At 45.6% G+C, this 23,468-nt stretch overlaps 1 protein-coding gene and 1 long non-coding RNA gene across 2 annotated transcripts; both read left to right on the top strand.

Annotated features, from left to right (window-relative positions):
* Positions 1 to 5,289: 5,289 nt before the first annotated feature.
* rdh8a (retinol dehydrogenase 8a) lies at positions 5,290 to 11,200 on the top strand. Its single transcript, XM_028986753.1, has 6 exons — positions 5,290 to 5,598; positions 7,968 to 8,129; positions 8,287 to 8,466; positions 9,259 to 9,352; positions 9,426 to 9,609; positions 10,262 to 11,200. The coding sequence occupies exons 1-6, from the start codon at positions 5,493 to 5,495 to the stop codon at positions 10,487 to 10,489; spliced, it is 954 nt and encodes a 317-aa protein (XP_028842586.1). The 5' UTR covers positions 5,290 to 5,492; the 3' UTR covers positions 10,490 to 11,200.
* Positions 11,201 to 18,437: 7,237 nt separating this feature from the next.
* LOC114794687 (uncharacterized) lies at positions 18,438 to 19,275 on the top strand. Its single transcript, XR_003750370.1, has 2 exons — positions 18,438 to 18,554; positions 18,833 to 19,275. It is a non-coding gene; the product is annotated as an uncharacterized LOC114794687 (long non-coding RNA).
* The last annotated feature ends 4,193 nt before the right edge of the window (positions 19,276 to 23,468 follow it).

Raw genomic sequence — 23,468 nt, forward strand, 5'->3', positions numbered from 1 at the left:
GATGTACAGTCTGTTGACTCGCTTTTTATTTCCGAGGTGTTCAGAATGCTGTCTTGGATATTACTCAAGGATCCCATGGCTCAGAGATTAACTCCACCCACTCAAGGCTATTTCCTGGCACAGCTTGATTTCAGCAGCAATCATGGAAATGCCTTTTTCAAATTTTTTACGCACTTTTGGTTAAAGGCTCTGAATATGGGAAATCCTGTAGGGATAAAGCAGAATCACAAATAAAAATCTAAATTTAAAAAGTATCATGGGAACACCCTCTTGTTTTACTGTAGCGATAATTATGGTTATTACTCCAGTGCAGAACTAATTATTATGTAGCATTAAATCTTACAAATAAAATTTGGAATGTGTTTTGTCATTGGGACACACTCACTCTCTCTTTTTCACCCATCATCCTTTTCTTCCCTTTGGTTCTATTGGCTGTCTTTCACTCTATCGCCCCTCCCATCCTCTCTCCATTTACAATGGGAGTCTTTTCTCCTTAAAGGACACTCTCTTTTCTTTGCCCAGTACCCTTTCTTCTTTTTCACTTCTTTTCTCACTCGCTTTGCTCTTGTTCAGTTTGCATTCCTCACCTCCTCAGCAGACAGCACACAAAGGGCCAGAAGGAGACACTCCTGACCTGCAGCAAACATTCCAGGGCTTTGGGCTCATTTGCACTGGCCCTGTGTGTGTCCTCAAAACCACCACCCAGTCCCGCAGAACAACCCAGTCAGCAGCGCAGAATTGCAAATAAAATTTTTATTTTTTCTTAAATCTAGTTTGTTTTGGGCACATTTAAAAAAAAAGAACATAGATTAATCTTTGCAACTCGGGATCTGGCAGGTGAAACTCGATTGCAAGAAAGACAACGGAAAGGGATTCCATTACAGTCACAGAGGTCACAGATGAAAGGTCAAAGGTCAGCTCTGATTACTGTCTTTCATACAGCAGCTTTCTAATTATGGCATCAAGTAAAGAGTGAATGAGAGACACATGCGTGCAGAAGAACATGAGGGCCGGGTACAGGGTGGGGCGTGGTGAGGTGGGGGATGGGACTGAATTTGGGGCTGGGATTAGAGAAGAACATAAGCATGTCTGGATGAAGAGCGTGTGGACAACGTGTGACGACCTGCGGTGATTATCTTTTACTCCCTGCCTCACTTTTCCATTTTTCGTTCTGTTTTGAAACGGAACACCGAGCCAACTAATAGATGTGTTGCCCTTAAAAACCACATTCCAGAATCTCACAACACACCCACCATTGTGCATTAACACAGGCACCTGTCCGCTCAGATAGAGGTAAAATACATGCCAGGATCACCCCCCCATACTCCATACTCACTCAATCATTGCTCATGGTGAAGGTTGTGTGTCTGAAACCCAATGCAAAGCATAGAACGTGGATGTTAATAATAATCATTCCCTGCATATTCTGTAAACGACACATTTTAGAGTAAATAAATACAATATCAGCAACAACAATGATTGTCGTCTTGATGTATGGTTCCATGCAGTCTCCAGACAACCCCACTTGACCTTTTTGTAGCTGTGGAGATCAGTAACTGCAGCTGAAAACAGTCTACAATACAATGGTCCAGTCGATAAGCAACAAGGACCAGAACGCATCAACCAGCATGCCATGACATGATATATGACCTCTGGGTACCAGAGACATCTGATCCCATACACTTCACACCTCAATTTCAAATTCCCAGTCTGAGATTTCACACTAGAGATCTTGCTGATGCTCTGCTCCCAGATACAAGGACCATGAACACAGACCACAGCCTGGTTGTAAGATCAGATAAGATGACCCTTTATTACTCCCACAAGAAGGAAATTTACATGGTCACGGCAGAACGTAGACAGTACAAGATAAGAGCAGCTAAAAAACAGCATAGCATAGACAATATGTGGACAATATACAAAAAAATAAAAACAGTGGATGTGAGTCATAAAAATATATTTGTAAATGCCTGTATACGTATAAGTGTACATATGTACAAATTGGATATATATACACACAAATTGCACATAAGAAAATTAAAAATAGTGTACTAGATGTGTGTGTGTTTGTTAGTCGATGTATGTGTGGTCAGCTGTTGTAAAGCCTGACAGCGGATGACAGGGAAAAGCTTATGAATTTCTCCATCCGACATCAAGGGTGCTGCAGCCTGCCACTGAAGGAGCTGTTCGGTGCTGTCAGGGTCTCCTGCATGGGGTGGGAGATGTTGTCCAGCAGGGATGACAGCTTAGCCACCATTCACCTGTCACTCACCACCTCCACTGGGTCCAGAGGGCATCCTAGAACAGAATTGGCCCTCTGGATCAGCCTATTTATTCTCCTTCTTACAGAGTTATATCAGGTATTCCAGAGTGGGTCCTTCACTCCGAAAGGCCTGATCCTCTGCAGCAGGTACAGCCAGCTCTGTCCAGTTTATTGTTCAGATGAACACCTGTAGCTTTCCACAGCCTCAATGTCCGTACCTTGGATGTTCAGTGGTTGCAGGAGGATGTTTGTTCCTGTGGAAGTCTACCACCAGCTTGTGACAAAGCATGTAACATGCATACCTTCAGTGGGTATGATGTGTGCATGGGTCACCTTAAATGTGACCCACGACCTTTTCAAAAAACATACAATCAGATGGTTGCATAATTGTGGGCACCCTTATCACCCAGTCTTCTTGAGTCTATCAGAATGGCACATCTTCACTTCATTTTCTGCCGGTGAAGCCATTTGTCTGGCACGACGGCCGGAGCCGTCACTGAAGATGAATGTCGCGAGTCTGGTAAACCCAATCGTGGAGTGGCACAAAGAGCCAGGTACGTCTGGCTTGTTGTTCTGCAAACGTGGGAACACTGACAACTGCACAACCACCAGTGCTGCACCTTTGGTGAGAGACTGCTGCATCTGAAATGGACAGAGTAAAGGGTGAAGAAAGATATGTTGAACTTGACTGGAGCTGTTGAGTCGATGACCCTCATAAGGCCTCAACGATTGATCACCGATGCCACTTTGCCTCAGTCTTTTATGCTGCAGGTAACCACCTACTTCCGTGTAACGGTGCTGGTCACTTGATGTGTGGGTCGTGCTTTTCTAGCCACTGGTAACCGAGGATGATTGCAGTGGGACGTAATTTGGCTGTATATTTGTTGACTGGAGAGACGCTTTGGTGAAGATTATATAAGAAATTGTACACAGAAATTTAGCCGAGGTCATTAGATCTCATGAGGCGGGTGTTCAGTGTACGTAGCCTTCCGAGCCGCCATGTCACAAAGTGCCGCGAATTCCACTGGATTTGGGTTGTAGGGCTCAGGGCTCCTTCAGTGTTGCTGTTGGTCTCTTGGCAGCCCTTGTGGGGAGTTTTCATCTTGTCTTGGAGGAACGTCGAGATGTTAGAAACATCACTGTTGACCCTTGTTTTTTCACTTGTTGATGACTATCGGCACTGTGTTCCGTGCTATATCCACTGCTTTCTCCTGACTGATACCATTCCGCAATGAGATCCCTTTGGCTTTTGCTGTGGCAGGCAGCTGAGTGAATGTCAGGAAACTCCTACAGGGACAGAACATTACCTGGGGTTATTTAGATTAGATTTTCCCCATTTTCTTTAGGTTTTTGTACAAGTGCTGTTGTTTTTACACAACATTCTCTCCTTTTGCCCTTCGGTGCATTTCTCTTTTTTTTTTTTAAATCTATTCATCTGTTCATCATCATACATTCATAGACCTTGGTTCTCTTAATTAAACGATTAAAAGCGCTCAATCTCAACCACATTGAGGATTTTTGAACGGAACTGAATAGTCAAAATCCAGGAAGTGTCACAGCAGTTTGGCATGGCGAGGCAGGTGATCTGAGATGATGACAAGACTTGACGAGGAAGAAGGACGCATCCCGAAACAGGGGTTCAATCTGTGATGAACAGGACAGGGGAGACAGCCGGTAACAGGGGAACAGGTAACATGTAACAACAACCCGACGGTGAACAGACACAAACAGGGCAGCTTTATACAATCACAGGTGAACACGATTTACACAGGAAAACATTACACAGGACTCACGGCTCCCTTCTGGACCGGATCATGACAGGAAGCAATGTAAACTGGCTATTGTCAGGCCTGGGTGCAGCATGCCAAGCGGGAAAGACATGGATGTGATGTGGGTTGTGGAAGTGGAATTTGCAGGCCGAAATCCTGAACCGCCAAGCTGCCACTGAGGTCCCCTTGAGCAAGGTACCGTCCCCACCCACTGCTCCCCGGGTGCCTTTCATGGCCTCCCACTGTTCACAAGGACTCTTTTCAGTGTGTGTGCGGAGCTTGCTGTGTATCACAATGACAAAAACAATCACTTTCACTTAAGATGTGAAGATTGAGATGAGTGACTAGATCCCAAAAAAACTTGCACTTGCACCATACTCTCCATCTTGCGCTACTGGTGATGGTACTGGTGCTTTAAAATAAATTATGCACATTTAATTTTCGTGTCATTTACATCCACACTACATCTCCTATATGTTCTGCAATAAATGTTTTATTAACGTAACATGAAAATCATTTTGAGGGTATATGTGGCAGAACCCTAACACTCACTTTAGGACTGAGGATTAGGATGTTTCTGGCATGTGAATCGTCACATCACATTTTCTTGAGGCAGAACTGCCACTGGACAACAGATGGCAGCAGAGCCCAGAGTTTTGGAGGCAGCAGCAGCAGCAGCACTGGACAGTATTTTCCAAGCAGCTCCTTCTGAAAATGGACTCATTTGCAAACTTGCACGATCTCAGTCTACTGTACACATTCCAAGCAATATAGAATCCGAAGCTGAAAGTCAGAGGGAAAGTGGCGACTTCTAGCATCCATATATTCGCCACCATATATATACCATATATATATATATATATACATCCATATATTCGCCATATATATATATATATATATATATATATATATATACACACACACACACACACACACACACACACACACACACACACACCCTGGGTCAGGGTCACTGCATGAATTATTCCCAACAAAATGACCAGTGGCCGCTGCTGTGCTGTTTTATTGAACGAAATCACGTCCACTGTCACGGAAACATTGCAATACAACGCGTGGGCAGCACACAGGCATGTTCCCACTACTGCTGAATGAGCGAGTTTTAATCAACGTGGAAATCAAAGGGCAAAGGAGTGGCCCGCTGGACGACTGTCATTGCTGTGACAATCATGTCACTCGTTGGACGATCTAAATACCCGAGAGTTGCATAATATCACAGCCGCGCAGAAGTGATCTGATGGCCGTGTTTTTCCTCAGCGGGGCAAATCGATTTTTATCTGACATGTGACCGAATTACGAGCTCACATGGCCGCGGGACTGCGTGATCCGCTTTAGTGTTCTTTCTTTCGTCCTTTCTTTCCTTTTCTTTTCTTTTTTTTTTTATTCGGACGCGCTCCGCCGCCAGCCCTCCGGAGCGCAGTGCAGCGCAGCCCGGACCAGGCATGGCGAGCAGCGGCCAGAAAGTGGTGCTGATCACCGGCTGCTCCTCCGGAATAGGGCTTCGGATCGCCGTGCTGCTGGCCCGGGACGAGAAGAAGGGGTACCATGGTAAATAATCTCTCTTTCTCTCCACCTACAATATAAAAAAGCATCATAATAAATATATTTAGCATATATATGTGTGTGTGTGTGTGTGTGTGTATAAAGTTTTCTACGTTGTCTGCTGCTAAAATAGAGTAACACATTAATAAAAGGAATAAGGGGGGAGGAAAGTTGCGTAGCGCGTGGTCGGGCTCCCCTGGTTCGGATTTTATTAGGTGAGAGGAGAGAGAGAGAGAGCGAGTTGGAGATAGAGTGAGAGAGAGAGGGAGAGAGAGAGTGGGAGAGAGAAGGAGACAGAGAGAGAGAGAGTGGGAGAGAGAGAGAGAGTGGAAGAGTGAAGGATACGGAGAGAGAGAGAGTGGGAGAGAGAGAGAGAGTGGAAGAGTGAAGGATACGGAGAGAGTGGGAGAGAGAAGGAGACAGAGAGAGAGAGTGGGAGATAGAGTGGGAGATAGAGTGGGAGAGAGAAGGAGACACAGAGAGAGAGAGAGTGAGTGGGAGAGGGAGAGAGTGGAAGAGTGAAGGATACAGAGAGAGAGAGTGGGAGAGAGAAGGAGACAGAGAGAGAGAGAGTGGGAGAGAGAGAGAGTGGAAGAGTGAAGGATACGGAGAGAGAGTGGGAGAGAGAACGAGACAGAGAGAGAGAGAGAGAGAGAGTGGGAGATAGAGTGGGAGAGAGAAGGAGACAGAGAGAGAGAGAGAGAGAGAGAGAGAGAGAGAGAGAGAGTGGGTGGGAGAGGGAGAGAGTGGAAGAGTGAAGGATACAGAGAGAGAGAGTGGGAGAGAGAAGGAGACAGAGAGAGAGAGAGTGGGAGATAGAGTGGGAGAGAGTGGGAGAGAGAGAGAGAGAAGAGCTGCCAGTTCCCTTTCAACTGACTTCTCCGGCACAAAGCGGCCATTATCGGCGCGGTCGGAGCGCGGTCGCCGTGTCTAATGCGCGCACACAGCGCGCGCGGCCGCGAGCGCCGAGACGGGGACAAAGTTGGGGACCCGAACAAGCGCGGGTTGACCAGCGCATGAGTGTCTCCCCGCATTCCCCGGGGAGAAAGGTGAAACGCAGAAAGGTGGAATAGTTGGAGAATAAATAGGAGGGACAGAGAGTATAATCTCTCTCTCTCTCTCTCTCTCTCTCTCTCTCTCTCTCTCTCTCTCTCTCTCTCTCTCTCTGTAACTAGTTGAACTCTGCCCCGCTTTCTAGAAAACATTGCACCACTGTCTGGGAGGTTTAAATGCTCCTGATCCTGGTAATGTGGAGAGGTTGCCACAGATGCCAGGTTTGGTGGCGTCCCCAGCTGTATACATGGCACAACACTTAAAAAATGTGTTACCCTGGACAGTGAAAGAACAACGTTCTCCTTGTTCTCCATGTAAAAGAAAATGCTCTTCTGTTAGGCCCTTGTGGGAACGGAACAGAGAACAGTGCAAAGATGGAGCTCTGTTTCTGCAGGCGTTGGAAGTCAGAAGTTCTGACCTTCATGTGTTCACCACTGGCATGTTATGTAAGAAGTTCACGTGAACACATGTTGCATCACGTTTCTTCAGCCAGATGTTTGCTGCTTTCTCCTGAAATTCGTCGGATGGAGGTGCTGTTTTTCCCAGGGATAAACTTTTCATTGAATTATCTGTGGGATTAGTGGGGATTATGGGTAAAGACAAGGCCTGATTGTGCAAAGCTTTTTCAGAAGGAATAATGTGAGGCATTGCATCAATAAATATTAGAGTAGACTAGATATACACTTAGGAGTAAACTTGATATACACTTTTGAAAGAAATAGCAGTTTATAATTGTTATTATTAATCAGTAAAGAAACAGTAGACATCTACTGACTAAAAAAAAAGCCACTTGCATAGCAGATTATAACATTTAAAATTTCTTAAAATTCTAAAGTGACAAATTGAAATGACACAGTTGCAATTCCATCACCGTGGTCCTTTGCTTCGTAAAAACACTGCAGTAAAAACACTTGAGTTATTGCTGCTGTCGTGGATCCACAGTAATATGATGTCACGTGAAGAAAGCTGCTCATATTTCTGTATGCCGCATGCGCTGAGTCCAGTTGCAGTGGTTCTCAGGGTCCAAAGGGGCAGCCGCATGTTGTTGTGCATTGTGCAATGCGGAATGCCAATATTACGCTGTAAAAAAAACATATATCGTGTCAGTGAAAGACCTTGCCATTGATTCTTTCCCATCTCTCAAAAAAAAAAACAATCATATCGCCTGACCTTGATACTTAACAGTGTAGATGGTTTTGTATGTGGAGATTCGCTGTAGAAAAAATATTAATTCTTCAGTCAACGTATGAGTTCACTGAAAGTACATTTCAAATCAAGTATTCTTGATGATGGTGAACTTATAGCTCTGCTTCCTCCCTCAGTAATTGCAACAATGCGCGACCTGAGGAAGAAGGACAAGCTGGTGGAGGCCGCCGGCAACTGCTATGGGAAAACTCTGACTTTACTGCCCCTGGACGTGTGCAGCGATGAGTCGGTGAAGAAGTGCATTGACAGTGTGAAGGACCGCCACGTCGACATTCTCAGTGAGTGGCCCTGTCGCGGTTCTATCACGGTGTGGGTGTGTGTGTATATACAGAGATAAGGCTGTATTGCTGCAACGTTAGATACCCCCCATCAGGCTCGTGGTCAGGGTTTGGCCTGACACCTTTGTGGCTGAAAACGTTGTCTGTTTTATCGCAGTCAATAATGCTGGCATCGGCCTTTTGGGACCACTGGAGAGCATTAGCATGGAGGAAATGAAGAGGGTTTTTGAAACCAACTTCTTTGGCGTGGTCCGCATGATCAAAGAGGTGATGCCCGACATGAAGAAAAGGAGATCAGGCCACATCGTTGTCATGAGCAGTGTCATGGGCTTGCAAGGTAAGCTACAGATACCAAATAATTGTACATAATGAAAAGCAAAGAACTGAAGTCTATCATTCTGTCTTTCTACCTATTTGAACCATTTTTTTCTGATAGTGGCTAGAAATGGTGATTGGTGTAAAGTGTGCTTTGGCTATTCTGCATCGCCGTTCAGAGAGTGGCAGCTCAGATGGTCGGATCAGGAAAATCTCCCCTAATGTTGTCATAAGGGGAAAGGTTTCTCATGCTTTGTCCGCCCAGATAATTTCCCACCCCTCTCCTAAAATGTAACTCCACCGGCCGTCATGGCTTGAAAGGCTCCGTGATCGGATGTAAAAATTTGCACAAGTGTATTGTTTTAGTTCCGTCACGCGAGACTCTGAAGAACCAGTGGGGTAATTTAATTTTTTTCTGGAAAAACTTCATATACAGAATTAGGGGATGCTAAGACTGATATAAAATGTAAACAAAATTGCCCCATGCAAATTCTGAATATTTTCAGTGACCGAAACACTGAGATTAAAATGAAATACGTTCATCAGCTCCATATGAACATAGGAGTCCAATAAGCCAATTACACACACATACTCAATTGCAATTGTTTTATCAAATGAATTCCAATATTTAAAACAAGTTGTTTATTGTACATGACCTCTCATGGTCCACCTGCAGCAACTTTACAGACCATAAGGAGGCCGTCACACACACTTAGGAAAACAACACTGTTCTAGATTGTCCACCTTGAGTTTTCCCATCTGGAATTTTATGTCTTGTAAGTGTGATATCTTCATTCCAACCATATGTCTGCAGGCGTGGTGTTCAATGATGTCTACACAGCCTCCAAGTTTGCCATGGAGGGCTTCTGTGAGAGCCTGGCTGTGCAGCTGCTCAAGTTCAATGTCAAGTAAGTTGACCCGCACCACTTCTCTGACACTTCAGGTCTTTTTGAAAAAATTAAACACAGTCTCCACTGGCAGCTTGTCCATGATCGAGCCAGGACCAGTGCACACTGAGTTTGAGACCAAGATGATGGATGACGTGTCCAAGATGGAGTACCCTGGGACAGACGCAGAGACGGTGCGATATTTTAAAGACGTCTACCTCCCTTCTTCCATTGACATATTTGAAGCGATGGGCCAGACTCCACAAGACATTGCCAGAGTAAGTTAAATTTTTGTAATACCTATGGAACATGTCAAATGTTTCATGTCCTTGTGTAATGTTCAGTAGCTGGACCTAAACTCACGGGTGAAAGTTGATTAGAAACACCACTAGAAGATTCACAAATAATGTGTGTGGCAAATAATCCATCTTCAATGGCATTAATGCACTGTCTACGTATGGAACGTGCTCACACTTTTATTGTATACGTTCTCATGATGATTTGAGTCTAATTATTAGGAAAAAAATGGTTACAATTAAATCAGTCTGGAACTTGATTAATTTGAAAAGTGCTGTAGTTGGACTGGCATGTATTTAATGATCAAAGCATGTTTGTGGAACATGCTCAACTACTCAAGATTCAAGTTAATAGTATTCCGCATTGTAACAGATACAAAATTCTGATTATTTTTCCCCATGGGAATGGGAAGTCATGGGAAGTTAATCTGCACCATTCTCCAAGAGAAGCATGAATGATTTTACCAACAAGAATTTATTTCTGCTTTCACCCCTGCCTATATACTCTTCAAAATATTGAGTTATAATAAAAAAAAGTTATAATAAAAAAGTTAAATGTAGTTATTCATTATGTGATAAATGTAGTAAGTGGTATTTGTAGTGTTATAGTTCATCAAATTTTATATGTTCTTAGTGTACCAAGAAAATCATAGAGTCCAGTCAGCCCCGGTTCCGGAATCTCACAAACAGCCTGTACACACCCATCGTGGCCATGAAGTACGCGGACGAGACCGGCGGCCTGTCGGTCCACGCATTCTACAACCTCCTGTTCAACTTCGGCCCCCTCATGCACATGGCCATGAGCATCCTCAAGTGCCTGACCTGCAGCTGCCTGCGCAGACGCACCATCTTCCCTGACTGAGCGGGCGGAGTCCTCCCTCTCTCATGCTGACACCGGCTGCCGGCACGGCTACAGCACTCGGCCGCTTAGAGCTCTCAAACACCCAATCTCAAATGTGGTCAAAGACGTGATTAACTCTTTTGTGAGTCAGGTACAGAAAGCCTTTCAGGTCCGCTGCCGGAAATCTAATGAACCCGTAACATGGACTATAAAAAAACAAGTATAACTGGTAGGCGCTGGTAATCACTTACACACTTGCTTTGAGCCCAGCGGACAGAATTATAGTTGATAAATGGCTGATAAATGTTGTTTGTGCTTTTTTCCTTCCTTTGCTGAGTCACAATCGCCTAATGGTTTTAGCTGTTCATTAAATATGCATTTGTAATTTTTTACCTGCTGTTAAATCGTGTACCGTACCTGCCTCTTTTCAGAGACTACATTTATTGTTTTGTGAACAGATAGATTTAAAAAGCTCAAATGATCTATTTTCGAACAAATTTAAAATAAAATAACATTCTAATGTGCGTTTGCCTGCTGACAGTTGATTGTAAGGATTTAATGTTGCATTAATGTTGATATTTTGATGCCGTTTTGGTCATAGAGTGCAAAATTAGACAATACCATTTTGTCGTTTTTACTAAACTTTCTAATACACTTTAATTTGTGAAAAAAAAATGTTGTGCTCAATATGTCAGGACTGCTAATTAAAATATAATAAAATAAGTTAAATTATTGGCATGCAGTGCTCATTTTGAACATCAGGGGACGCCAGAGTATTTTCCAGTCTCGGAGAGGAAAGTTCCTGAAATGCTACTGGAAACAGAGGAAATGATTTAAACCAAACTGGAGTGCACTTGAATCTTAAGTGGTCGCAGTGCGTCAAGATTCTGGGGGCAGATTGGCATTTGGAAGTCATCATGGTGCACACACACACACACACACACACACATGCTTTTGATCGGCTGCTTTTAAAGCACCGTTAAAATGGGTGTTGTCAGAGCTATCGTGTGAACGGCGATCGGGCCGCACGAAGCTCCATGGTACGTGAGTGGACGTGGCCTGTGCTCGGCTTCGTAAATCTCCCATGCGAATCGTGCGAGGGCATGGAGGGCTGAAGACCCACACGAATGTAAACACATTTCAGGTCTGTTTTTACCCGCGGCAGAAGGTTCCCATCCCTCGCTGAACTTGTTTTATGAGTCAGCAGATCGCAGACCTCGACATGGCGAAACTGCACCAAGCGGCGGGGCAACCTGCTGCCAGAGGCTCTTTGTAATTGAACAATTCATCATGTGCGCAGCGCAGCGTCTGGCGTGTGGGACGCAGGGAGAGACTGAGGGAATCAACAAGTGTTTGCGTAGCCATGTGCGGGTTTTCCATAGGACCGCGGCGCAAACCCGGTGATATGTTGATGGATATAAAGAGGTCATGGCCTACACCCCATCTAGCCCCCTCCTCCACGCCCCGGGGTCCCCTCGCACACACACACAGCTTTTGTGCCTTTGGGAGAGAATGTGACCTGGTTCCCATCACCGAGGGGCTCTGTTAATGACGGCCCCTTCAGACGAACGGGGCCGGCACCCGGGCCTCCCCCACCAGCTGCTGCGCCCATCGCAATCCGCAGTGCTCAGCGCCGGCTGCATCGGAATGAGGCGGGCCACGCGCTCGGGGGGCTGGCCGCGCAGGATGCTGCTCGGCGTGGTGGCGCGAGGTGGGTCATCAGCTGGCAGAACATCCGTGTCCAACCTCCTCTTCGTGTATCGTGGAGAGCTGTGGTCCTCACAGGCCTAAGCATGTTTGTGCCTTTGCATGTGTGTATGTGTGTGTGTGTGTGTGCATGTGCGGGGTTGCGTGTGTGTCTTCATCAGTGACGACAGCTTGGTACAATGGGACAAAGACTCTGCCAATCACAATCAAAAGGGAGAACGAAGGCAGTCCGGAGGGGACGAGGAGGGGCTTATGTGTGTCGGGCATGGGGGACTGTGTGTTGTTGATCTGGGACACTGAAGGTGGGGGTAGGGAGCACTGAACGGGGCTGGGGGGGGCATATGATTTGGGAAATTGAGGGATGGGGTACCCGGCTCTGAATAGGGGACCTCTTTACTAATTGAGCAAATATAGGAGTTACAAATCCCATTAAACAAGACAATTATTCCTATCGAACCATTGTTGTGTGGCAAAATGGGCAAAACAATTATGACATAATCAGCCGTGGTACCGTCGCCCGTGATGCCGGCACAGGCATGAGAACCATTGTCGGCCGAGAAACTTTCACATGCTGGCGGACAGAAGCAGGCGTCCTCACAGGCACATATAATTGCCGCATGTCGACATGCACACACAGAGCTCGCAAACCTCCGGCATTATCTTTGGCATGCAGACGCATTCCTGCAGTGTCTGGCCTGTCCTTGCGCCGATTCAGCCCACTCCTCACGGCATTGCGGCCCAGGCTGCCCGCGGTCCCCCTAACGCTTGGTGTGAAAAAGAGTCCCGTTTTGGAAAATCGGGGTGAACTTGCAACCAAAGGGAGCTTGCAAGAATTTTGTCAGACATGAAAGATGATAGTGGTAGTAGCCAAGTGGGTTAGCCATTCACCTATGAACCAAAAGGCCACAAAGTCACCGGTTCAAACCCCACATACTACTATTGTGTCCCTGAGCAAGACACTTAACCCTGAGTGTCTCCAATGGGACTGTCCCTATAAATACTGATTGTACTGATGAGGGTGTCTAATAAATGTCGTAAATCTCTAGAAGCCAAAAAACATGACAAAATCGTATCAGCACCTGACTGTCATGTGACTGTCCGGACATCACGTGATGGGACATGGGAAGACGGTGACAGGTGATTCCCAGCAAAAATGCTAAATCCAAAGAGCATGGATGGGAAATGTAGGAATACAATCACGTGGGCCAACAAATGCTTGCTGGGAGTCGTTTTTCTCGGCACACATAAATCACATGACTGTTCCATTATGCATGCTGTTGACATTTACCACTAATGCATGCTAATGGAAGTTTGTCCTTTTGTACTAACTTGTGTTGTAGCCCACAAATCAATAACACTCTTGTACCTCCTACTGTACAGGACTTCATCCACAAAGTCGTAAAGTCTTCATACCTTCATACACGACATTACGTCTTCAAATCTACGTAAAACCCTGTTGTATAGTCCACATAGCTGTCGAACCTAACGTTATTAAATCTGTGTAGAATGTGATTTGTATTGATTAGCTATGATTAGTCACAAATTGGTTAACTGATACCCTTAAAATTGCAGAATATTTATAACTCTGTAGGCTTGGGTTCATATTCCGAGGGGCTTGAGGGACTTCTGGTACAGCCAGGTCCAGTTCAGAGCAGAACGTCTCTGGCACTTTTCCCATCGACCCAACATTTATTCCTCATCGGCATGAATGGTCCAGTTTGATCTGGTTTGGATTTGTGTGTGTGTGTGTGTGTGTGGGCTCCTCTCCTTAGAAACTATTTGGGTGGAACCGCTGAGGTTCTGTCAAGTGTTCTGAAGGTTTATGAGCTTCGGCCTTCACCACAAAACACAAAGGAAAATGAGAGAGAATCACGCACTCAGTCCAAACTGTGGTAAACTCAGGGCTCACCGGGGAGAAAAAAAAGGTAGAACATCCTCTTTCAGGGAAAAATGTGCCTGGGAGGCATTACTGTCTGAACTGTCTGTCCCGACGCTGACAGGGGCCAGGAAAGCCTTCAGTCCGGACAGGGCAGTAAAGCCCCCACTTACATCTTCCAAGCCCTGCCTTTGAACAGGCCTGAATAGGAGCACAAGGCCTGTAAAAACAGGGCGCCGACCTGTACCCCTCCAATCCCCGCCAGCTTTGACGCATTCTTATGGCAAGCAGGAATCCCACACGTGCACCGGGGCTCTTTTTCACGAGAGTGGGACGGACATAAACTTGCCGTTGCTAAGTCGTCCATCCAGATCCATAATGGGCCAGTCTGGGGGAGTGCTGGAGGTTTGTGGGTCATGACGTGCACTGTGGGGAACCGAACATTTTTGTTGTCTGTCGGAAACCCTTGTTGTTGTTGTGATGCTACGCCATTTTCCGGGGCACAAACGGTTTTTCTGGAATTTCTACTTTCGGTTTGTGTCATGACAGCCTCCACATTTGTCCCGTTCCGCTCACTCCCCCTTTTCTAAAGGGATCCAGTTCAGCTAGCACCAAATTCCAAGTACTGCAATTAACCTCCTCATGGAGCAGGCTGATTGCCAATTGTGCCAGATCTGGGTATGAAACCAGAGCTGCTGGTGCCACCCAGTCAGAAGAAATGTGATACCAGCCTTTTCACAGCGGACCTTAACACTAAAGAGGACCAAAGCTCTCCATGCTCAGAGCTTTAAGGGCCTTATGAGCCCATTTGCCGTAGCCCATCAGGCAATGAAAGAAAGGGACTGCATGGGTGGAGTTTATAGAGGGAAAGAAAATTTAATCTAGTGAGTTCAGAAGAGTTCGTATTTCATAAACAGCGTGCTCCCGTCTATACACTACACTAAAATGTGATAGTAGAATGCAATCATTTTCAAAACAGTGTAACATAATCAGAACATTGATGAGCATATAGTCCTCTTTTTGTACTAAATCTAACAACATTTCCACTGTTTCCTCCTCTGTTACCAAAGTTTCCAGTTATAATTCCTCCTTGTAAGTGTTCAGATTTGGTATGAAGCTGGACAGAAAGGGTTAAGTAACTGAATAGTTCTCTGTAATAAAAGTACTGCAAAAACATAATTACAGACCACAAATAACAATCCCGTCTGAAGGAAATGCACTGCAATATGAAGAACCATAAAAAGAAACTTTTTTTACAAAAATATCAAAAAGCACGAGGGATCAGGAACAAGAACCGCTGCCCAGATCACACTTGAATGAAAAAGATAATAATTCTACTGATCAGTATTACCAGCAAAAGGATGAGTGCTGTGGTTCCAGTTCATTCCAGGTGATTTCATGTGGAGTAGTTATAGGAATGCAGCTAAGGAACTGGCCACTCGGGGAAGTCCCAGAGAACACATTTTCCCATACGAACTGTGAAGTGATGTAGGCCAGTTGACAGTGACATATTTGAAGTGTGGCATTCGATTTGAGTGTATCCATGTATAACCTGCGTGTTGGCACGGCTTCTAAGAAATGGCTGGTGAAAATGTTTCATGTCCATGTGTTCGGCCATTCGACAGACACTTATGTCACAGGTACTTCCTATGCTGCCTGGTCATTCATTCATATAGGGTGGTACTAGCCAAGTGGGTAACAATGTGGTGGCAGTGGCATTGGTGGCCTAGTGGTTAAGGAAGTGGCCCCGTAATCAGAAGGTTGCCGGTTCGAATCCCGATCCGCCAAGGTGCCTCCCCGGGCGCCTGTCATGGCTGCCCACTGCTCAGGGTGATGGGTTAAATGCAGAGGACAAATTTCTGTGTATCACATGTGACAATCACTTCACTTCAGTGAACCAGAACCACATGTGAATCGGAAGACCACAAAGTCACAGGCTCAAACCCCACTTACTACCATTGTGACCCTCAGAAAGGCACATATGCCTGATTGTCTCCATGTGGACTGTCCCTGTAACTACTGATTGTAACTCGCTCTGGATAGGCGTGTAAATGGTCATAGGGTCCTATTTCCCATTTCAGAATTACTTAATGTGCTTAACTGGGAAATTTAATGACTGAGTCTTTTTTTAATGAGTCTTCATTTCTTAAATGAAGAAAAAGGAGTAAGACTAGCCAGTTAACCATGCAACTGCAAATGGTATAAGTTTACCTTCTTTATTTTTAATGACTTGGTTATAGCAAGCCATTTAAATTATATACTTAATAAATTACATATATTCAAAAAAATTTTGTGAATTTGAATTTTAATTCTTGTTCTTGCAACACACAATGATTTCTAATAACCACATGAGCTCCTGCATGGCAAACATGCCAAAAAGGGTGCTTCTGTGAATATATGTAAGATCTGTGAAATAGTTGTTCCAGTGCTGAAAAGCCTTAACTATAATTTCCCTTAATATGATATTCCTTGTCATCCATCCACCGATGCACAGTTGAGATTTTTGTCTCTCCCCTTATAAATATCATCCTTCAAGCGCTCTCTCTGCGCTCTAATTAGAGTTTTGGAAACCAGTCCAAGAGACGCTTATGTGTCTGATTTAATGTAACTGCCAGAGGAGCTCTTGTCTCCAGTTCATCAGATGAGAGCTCTGATCTCTTCAGAGAAAGACGTGCTGTTTTCTTTTATCCATCCCAGGGAAATTTGTCTGTCTCCAGTCGAGTCGGTGGAACTCACGTTCCTTGCCAGTGAGATTCAACGATCGTCCGCAGATGACCTCCGGCGATGACCTCACTGCTCTGAACTGGTCGGCGGCATAACAGTTTGGCCACTTGACCAACTCCGAAAACCCAAAGCGACAATCTGCGTAACTGCTTTTACACTTTTAGCGTTATCTTGTGTATAGACGAACTCGTACGGCTGCTCCAACGTCATGTCTGTGTAGAATTTGGAGTCTTCTGGGGTTTGTCGCTGAGCAGTTGCCGTTCTGGCAGGCCAAGCCAATCAGAGGAAGGGCTTCTAATGCAGCCTTGAGCACTAGGAGCCAGGCTGGGTGGGGGTACCTTGCTGCTGCCAGCAGACCGCTCACCGGATAAGATCACTGTTTACTCAGCTTGAATGCATCATATTTTGGCTCCTGGAATAGCATAATAATGTTATTTCATGCAACTGTGCCAGGCATATTTGCACAGCAAAATGTGGACAAACATGCATGCACGCACACACAAACCAAGGCAGTGGGCAGTTCCTATTCACTCAGAGTTGAGGACAGCGTACTTAATATTTGTTTATTCGTGACACATTTCCCTCGGAACAATAAGCGTGCCTACGTCCACAGTGCAGGGAAAGCGTTAGGACGCGCTCAGTCTCAGTGAGGTCTTTGTTGGCTATCGCCAAATGAAAGCCGCCTCCATTTGGCTCGGCCCAATCAGAACACAAACACGCCTCCGTCGTTTGGCTCCGTGTCCTCGTTCTCCCAGACACACTGCCCATTCTCCGATTTCCTCTCCCTTTCACCCATTTTCACCTCGCTTTCCATCTCTCGTTAGGCTCCGTGTACACCACGTTGCTGCATGGATTTTGTGATAAGTGGATTGTTGGCTCAGGCCGCTTCTGATAGCTGGGGGAAGGGGAGCAGGAGTTCATAGATTACAGAGGCAATTTCCTGTTCCCCCCACAATAGAACATCTCAGCCGTGGAGAACAAAAGAAGCACAGATTTTTGGGGTGAATATGCATCAAATGCAGGGATGTGTGTCTGTGTGGGAGCGGCCTTTCATTGTGTGATGGAATATCTGGCCCTTTGCCCAGGACCCAAGGCCTAGAGCTGAGGACTGGACCAGAGCTCTCAGATAGGGGGGGTCAAAAGTGGCATGTGGACTGTGCAGGACTGCGCCCACTCCGCTGGTCACCCGCCACAAAGGAATGCAGTTGTGTTTTTGGGATTCGGTGGGAAAGTGATCACTCGGAATGCGCCTCCATGAAAGGATTGGCATGAGGAGCCTGTCTTTCTCAGTGTAAGTGCCTTCCTCCTGGGGCTATGAGGGTCAAGGGTTGGGGGGGGGCAACGGTACCCACTCGCTCCCCCTCCTCCCCTCTGCAAAGCCCACTGCTGACACAACAAATGCTCTACCTCCAGCCAAAGCCCGCAGGGCACTGCTGGACAGAGCAGCACAGAATTCACCCACAGTCATGTTCCAAGTCAGCCATCCAAGGCATTTCACAATGACAGCGAGCTTTCTCTTCGGCCCGACCCCAGTAAAAAAAGAAAAATGCCACGACATTTCGGCCTCACCGTTAATCACAAAGACTCAGTCAAATGCAAAATGTCTGGCACGGTGTCACCTGATGACTCAAGTCCCCTGAGAACAAATGCAGAACAGAGCACAAACAATGAAACAGGTTGCACCAAGGAAGTGCTGTTGGCGTGCTGTTCCTGTCTTTTATCCGTCGTCACTTTTTTCTCTCCTCATGTTCTGGTTATTTATTTCTCTCAAAGCCAGAGGTAAGTAACTGCTACCGAGTCGAGGTGTGACCTTTACAGGAATTAATTACACATATTAACAGGCATCGAAGTGTCAGATAGCGGAACCCTTGGCTGTTTTAGAGAAGCCGCATGGCTGAGACAGAGGTCTTTCTGTCTGCGGTGCGCATGGCGACTATATGTATTTTTAAAAAACGCACACAGCGCAACAATTCAGCCGCTTTCCAGCCAAATGTCAGGTCCTTTTATGGAATATTTACAACTTTGTTTAAATGAAACCCTTTCACTTTTTTTCTCAGACCATTGTTTATGAAATCTTCCAACATCCATCATGACCCCCCCCTCCCTCCTTCCCCACCCTCTTTCCCGCTTGCAACACACAAGTCCTCACAGGAAAATAACAAACAGATGAGTTGGATGGGAATGGCTCCCGAGCATCAGACGAGAGAGACACGATCGCATCCGTGAGCTGGTTCCCAGGCTCTGGGGGGGAAGAGACAGGAGGACAAGCCATAGCTTGACTCCGATGTCCCAGACAAAAAACCAGAAAGACCAGCCTGGGCTAACTGTTAACTGTCAGTCATGGCCATTTACACCTATATGAAACATCCATTAGCCAGTTCACAAACAACCTCATGACATAATCATGAAACGCTCTCAAAGAACACAGTTAAGAGATTTGATTTGTGTATGTACATATATATATAAGTAAATATTAAACCGTTCATATTTGTATTACCAATATTTGTGAAACTTGAATGTATTACAATAACTCAACGTGTATAAAATGCGATATTCATTGAGTTGGCCTTCCATCTAATGTAGTTAGGAAGATATTTTGAATAGGTAGATCATTTGAAATATTGTGAGCCCATATTTGACACTTATGACAAGCCTTTGCAACTGAGAAGTGGATTTATTTTTCTGTGTCAGGAAAAATCTGGTTTTAAATCAGGAAAGTTTCAGGAAATTGCCTAAGAGCCAAATGACCAGAAAGTCACAGGTTCCAGAGCAAGACACCTAATCCTGAGCTGCTCCCGATGAGTACTGATTGTAGTCACTAGGGGTACAGGCGTCTGCTTCATGCTGTAAATATAAAATGACATATTTGAATTTTGATTCCAATGAAACCATGCTCTCAAATTGGGGTACCCTGCCTGTGGGATGTGTTTATTGGTTACATAATTTAAATAATTTAAATCAATAGGGCAGCTTAGCGCATGACTAGCTTGTAACTCTGGAAACACCAACAAAACTGTGAAAAGTGTTTTGATTTTTGTTAATTGCATAATTAATTGCATAACCATTGTTTTCTCAAGTGTATGCCAACTTTTGTTGAAATTGATTTTTTATGGGTTATGCTGCTACACAGAAAATGTTATAATCTTCCTTCCAGTTACTTCTGCCATTTCTGCTGTTCTGTTGCTTAATTTCTCTTTTCTTTTGTTGAATGCCTGTGCGTTCCATGGGTGATTGCAATGGGTGTTTTTATTTTAACATGCTCTGCCACAGTTGAACAGTCTTGGATTGAGGTGGATTCTCCCATAGATATGTGGTAAAACTTGAGCCAGGGGAACACACACACACACACACACACACAGTATGCTGCAATCACAGTTACAGATGCACATTGATAGTCAGCAATCATGCAACAAAAAGGGCAAATCATTGCACCTCGTATGGCTCAGGGACCCGGTCTGATGAATCACACTGAAACAAAACACGCCAAGGGCTTAAGCAGTTCCACCTTCGACATGGCCGAGTTTCCTCAAACAAATCAAATGCAGATCTTCCCCAGATCTGCAAACTGACAGTTCGTGTTACGTGTGAGAACTCCTAAATGCCTGCTCCGCCGGATTATCCCAACTGGCTTGGAACAATCCAAGAAGCGCTGCCAGTTGGCACTGCTGGGACGCTTCCCTCACCATCGCATTGCAAGGGTCCAGCTTGGAACACATCAACAACAAACAGACATTTAAGTGGCCTGGTGTCCAAAATGAAGTTTCCTATTCACTTCAGACATCTGTGTGGTCATATATGTTCTCTACATGTTTCTGTCTTGATTTGTTTGAAATGTGTTGGGTTATGTACATATCAGCAGGGCAGATGAGCAGGAATGTGATATCCACATAAAAAAAAAACAGTAGTCGTCAGGAAACGTAGCGTAACAGCGAAGCCTGCCCCTCATGTAAATCTGTAGTCTTGGGACATGTGACTGCTTACGTATGCCTGAGTCACATTTCCATTCGCGAAATGAACCATCGACTGAGAGCCACCGCTAGACAACCAGGAGCCCCAGCATCCGCGGGGACGCAGGGCAGCAAGCACAATCTGCTTTTGGTTGCTGTTGGACTCCAAGTGCCACCATCTGCACCTTGTATTTCCATGGGAACCATGAAAGTGGAAAAGCAAAAACGAGGGGAAACACGCAAAAAAAGAACAAAGAGGAACATTCGTGGAAGCCACAAACAGGATTGGTCTGTCCCAGGCGGGCGTGGCAGGGATCAGGAGAGATGCCTTGTATGGTGAAAGGGTCCAGACGTCGCTCTCTGGCTCGTCGTTCTCATTCTTCCAGACTTACCAATGGCTATTTAAAGCCATTTGAACTCTCCCACGCAAGCAAAACAGTTTTTGGGGTTCTTTCATTTGTTTTTCCATCTAATGAAGCCCCAGAGAGGGACCCGTCAAGTTTTTCTTGGCCGGATGACTGGAGGGGAGTATGTGACTGGAACCTGTATGCCTGCCCTCCATCCTTCAACTCAGCAGAGTCGGCGTGGCCTTGGGCAACAGCGCTCCACTTGGTTCTCCGGAGCGGCCATACCTGCCACTCGCACTTTGTGCTCATCGCCGCCAGCATTTCGCTGACGGGCGGGCACAGACGAGCCTCTGCTTGCCTCCAGCGTGTCGTGATGGATGGCTGCTTGCCGCCATAAATGCGCGAGAGAGAGAGAGAGAGAGAGAGAGAGTGGTGAGCAGTCAGCGTGGGAGAGACCCTGAGGGGAAAGCGCTCCCACAATGTCTGCACTCGGGGCCAAGTAAATGAGAATGACCTTCCCCTGGGCCTGCGCTGCCTCCACCACCACTCTGTATGGGCGTGAAGGGCGATGGATTTGTCTACACCCATTAACTGTTCAAATTTTGAGTGAATGTTCTCAGTTCATGGCCCTTATACACTTTGAAAGTTGATACAGATGCACTGAGGGGTGAACAGGCCACAAATTCCACATTAGCCATTATTCAACTCATCTCCAAGGTGTCTGGGTTCTCTAGCAAATGTACGTTCTTTTGTTTATTTCATTCTAACACATACCGTCCCAATATGTCAGTTTCAAGAATCAGCAAAATCATTTTTAAACATCCCGATGTCTGAGAAGTTTCTAACACAACTAGTTGCTGTGCGTTTGGAACCATTTCTTTAAGTTTAATTTAACAGCAACAATGATCATTATATTAATTCCAATGTCCTAAAGACTCTAAAAATCTGTGACCATTTAAACATACCCAATCGTGGGGCCACGTATGTGGTCCCTGTTCACCTGGTGTTGAAATATAAAATAAACATTCTGGGCTCGAATGTGGTGGTGTAGCTCTTTTGTAATGAGGACCCATGTCCCGCTTTGGCAGCGCAAAGATGAATGAATCACCACAGGCCGGAGGAAATGAGAGTCACGGCCCATGGAAAACATTATGGAGAATTACCGTTGCAGCAAGAAAGCTCTCAAATGGTCTGGCCCGTTTTTAGAAGCTGGTGAAACTAGTCCAAAGGTGTTCGCTTCCCGCCAGGCGTGACATGGTTTGGTCCACAGTGCAGCCGTGTCTGTTGACTCTCCCGGTCATAACGCTGCCCACACGCCACCCAGACCACCGATGTGGGCTCCGAACGTAGATAACAACTGTTGAAGTGCATCCTCTCTCAGATCTCCAGCCTGCATGCCTCTTACGGGAGAGAAACCATAACAGACGACTTTCACCGCACAGATAGGACCGTCAGTCACTGTCTGCGAGGGTGTCTCACAGAGATCGAGTTCCAGGGATGAGCCAAGAGATAGAGGGGGGAAAATGGAGCCTTGATCGTGTTCGAGAGGGTGGTAGTAGCCTAGTGGGTAACACACTCGCCTATGCACCAGAAGACCCAGGTTCAAATCCCACTTACTACCATTGTGTCCCTGAGCAAGACACTTAACCCTAAATTGCTCCAGGGGGGGACTGTCCCTGTAACTACTGATTGTAAGTCGCTCTGGACAAGGGCGTCTGATAAATGCCATAAATGTAAATGTAAATGAGAGGCAGACCCAGAATCAGCGGCCTGCGCTCTGCTTCTCCAGCCACAGCGCTGCATCATTCCGCCAGTGGCATTCTCACCACCTTGTGAGGTTTCACAGGAAGTGAGCTCAGCAAGCAGACACATTTCATTTTCCGCTGAAGTCTAGTGGGAGATGACCCCTGACCTTCCCCCCAGGGAATGATGTAGGCTAGAGTCGTCGTTCAGCCATAATTGTTTTTTTTTTACATTATGGGAACCACATCTTCATTGGTCCCTCCAACAGAATCTGTGGGTTGTTTACAATGCCTCCATCATGGTGAATAGTTATTTAAAGAATAATAAAGAATTTCCTGCCCATAATGAAAACATGAGAGTGTGTGAATATGACCACTTAATCCCTTATTTTTCAAATTGTTTTTGATTTTGAAAAAATAAACTAAATTGCTTTACACATGTATGATAAGATAAGCGCAAAAATGAAAAAGTTTCCTCATTCTAACTATACTTTATAAATATGATGTTATCAATGTGTGTATTAAGGCTCTTGCACAGAGGTGAAAAGCAGGGAATTTTTGTGCCTGTAGTTCCCAGTGTTTAACGGTCCCATTAGGCTTGTAAGTGGTGCTTGGGGGGATGATGGCGGGGAGTGTGGTGGTGGTTGCAGAGGAAAC

The sequence above is a fragment of the Denticeps clupeoides genome, chromosome 7, assembly GCF_900700375.1.
Source record: "Denticeps clupeoides chromosome 7, fDenClu1.1, whole genome shotgun sequence".
NCBI lineage: Eukaryota > Metazoa > Chordata > Actinopteri > Clupeiformes > Denticipitidae > Denticeps > Denticeps clupeoides.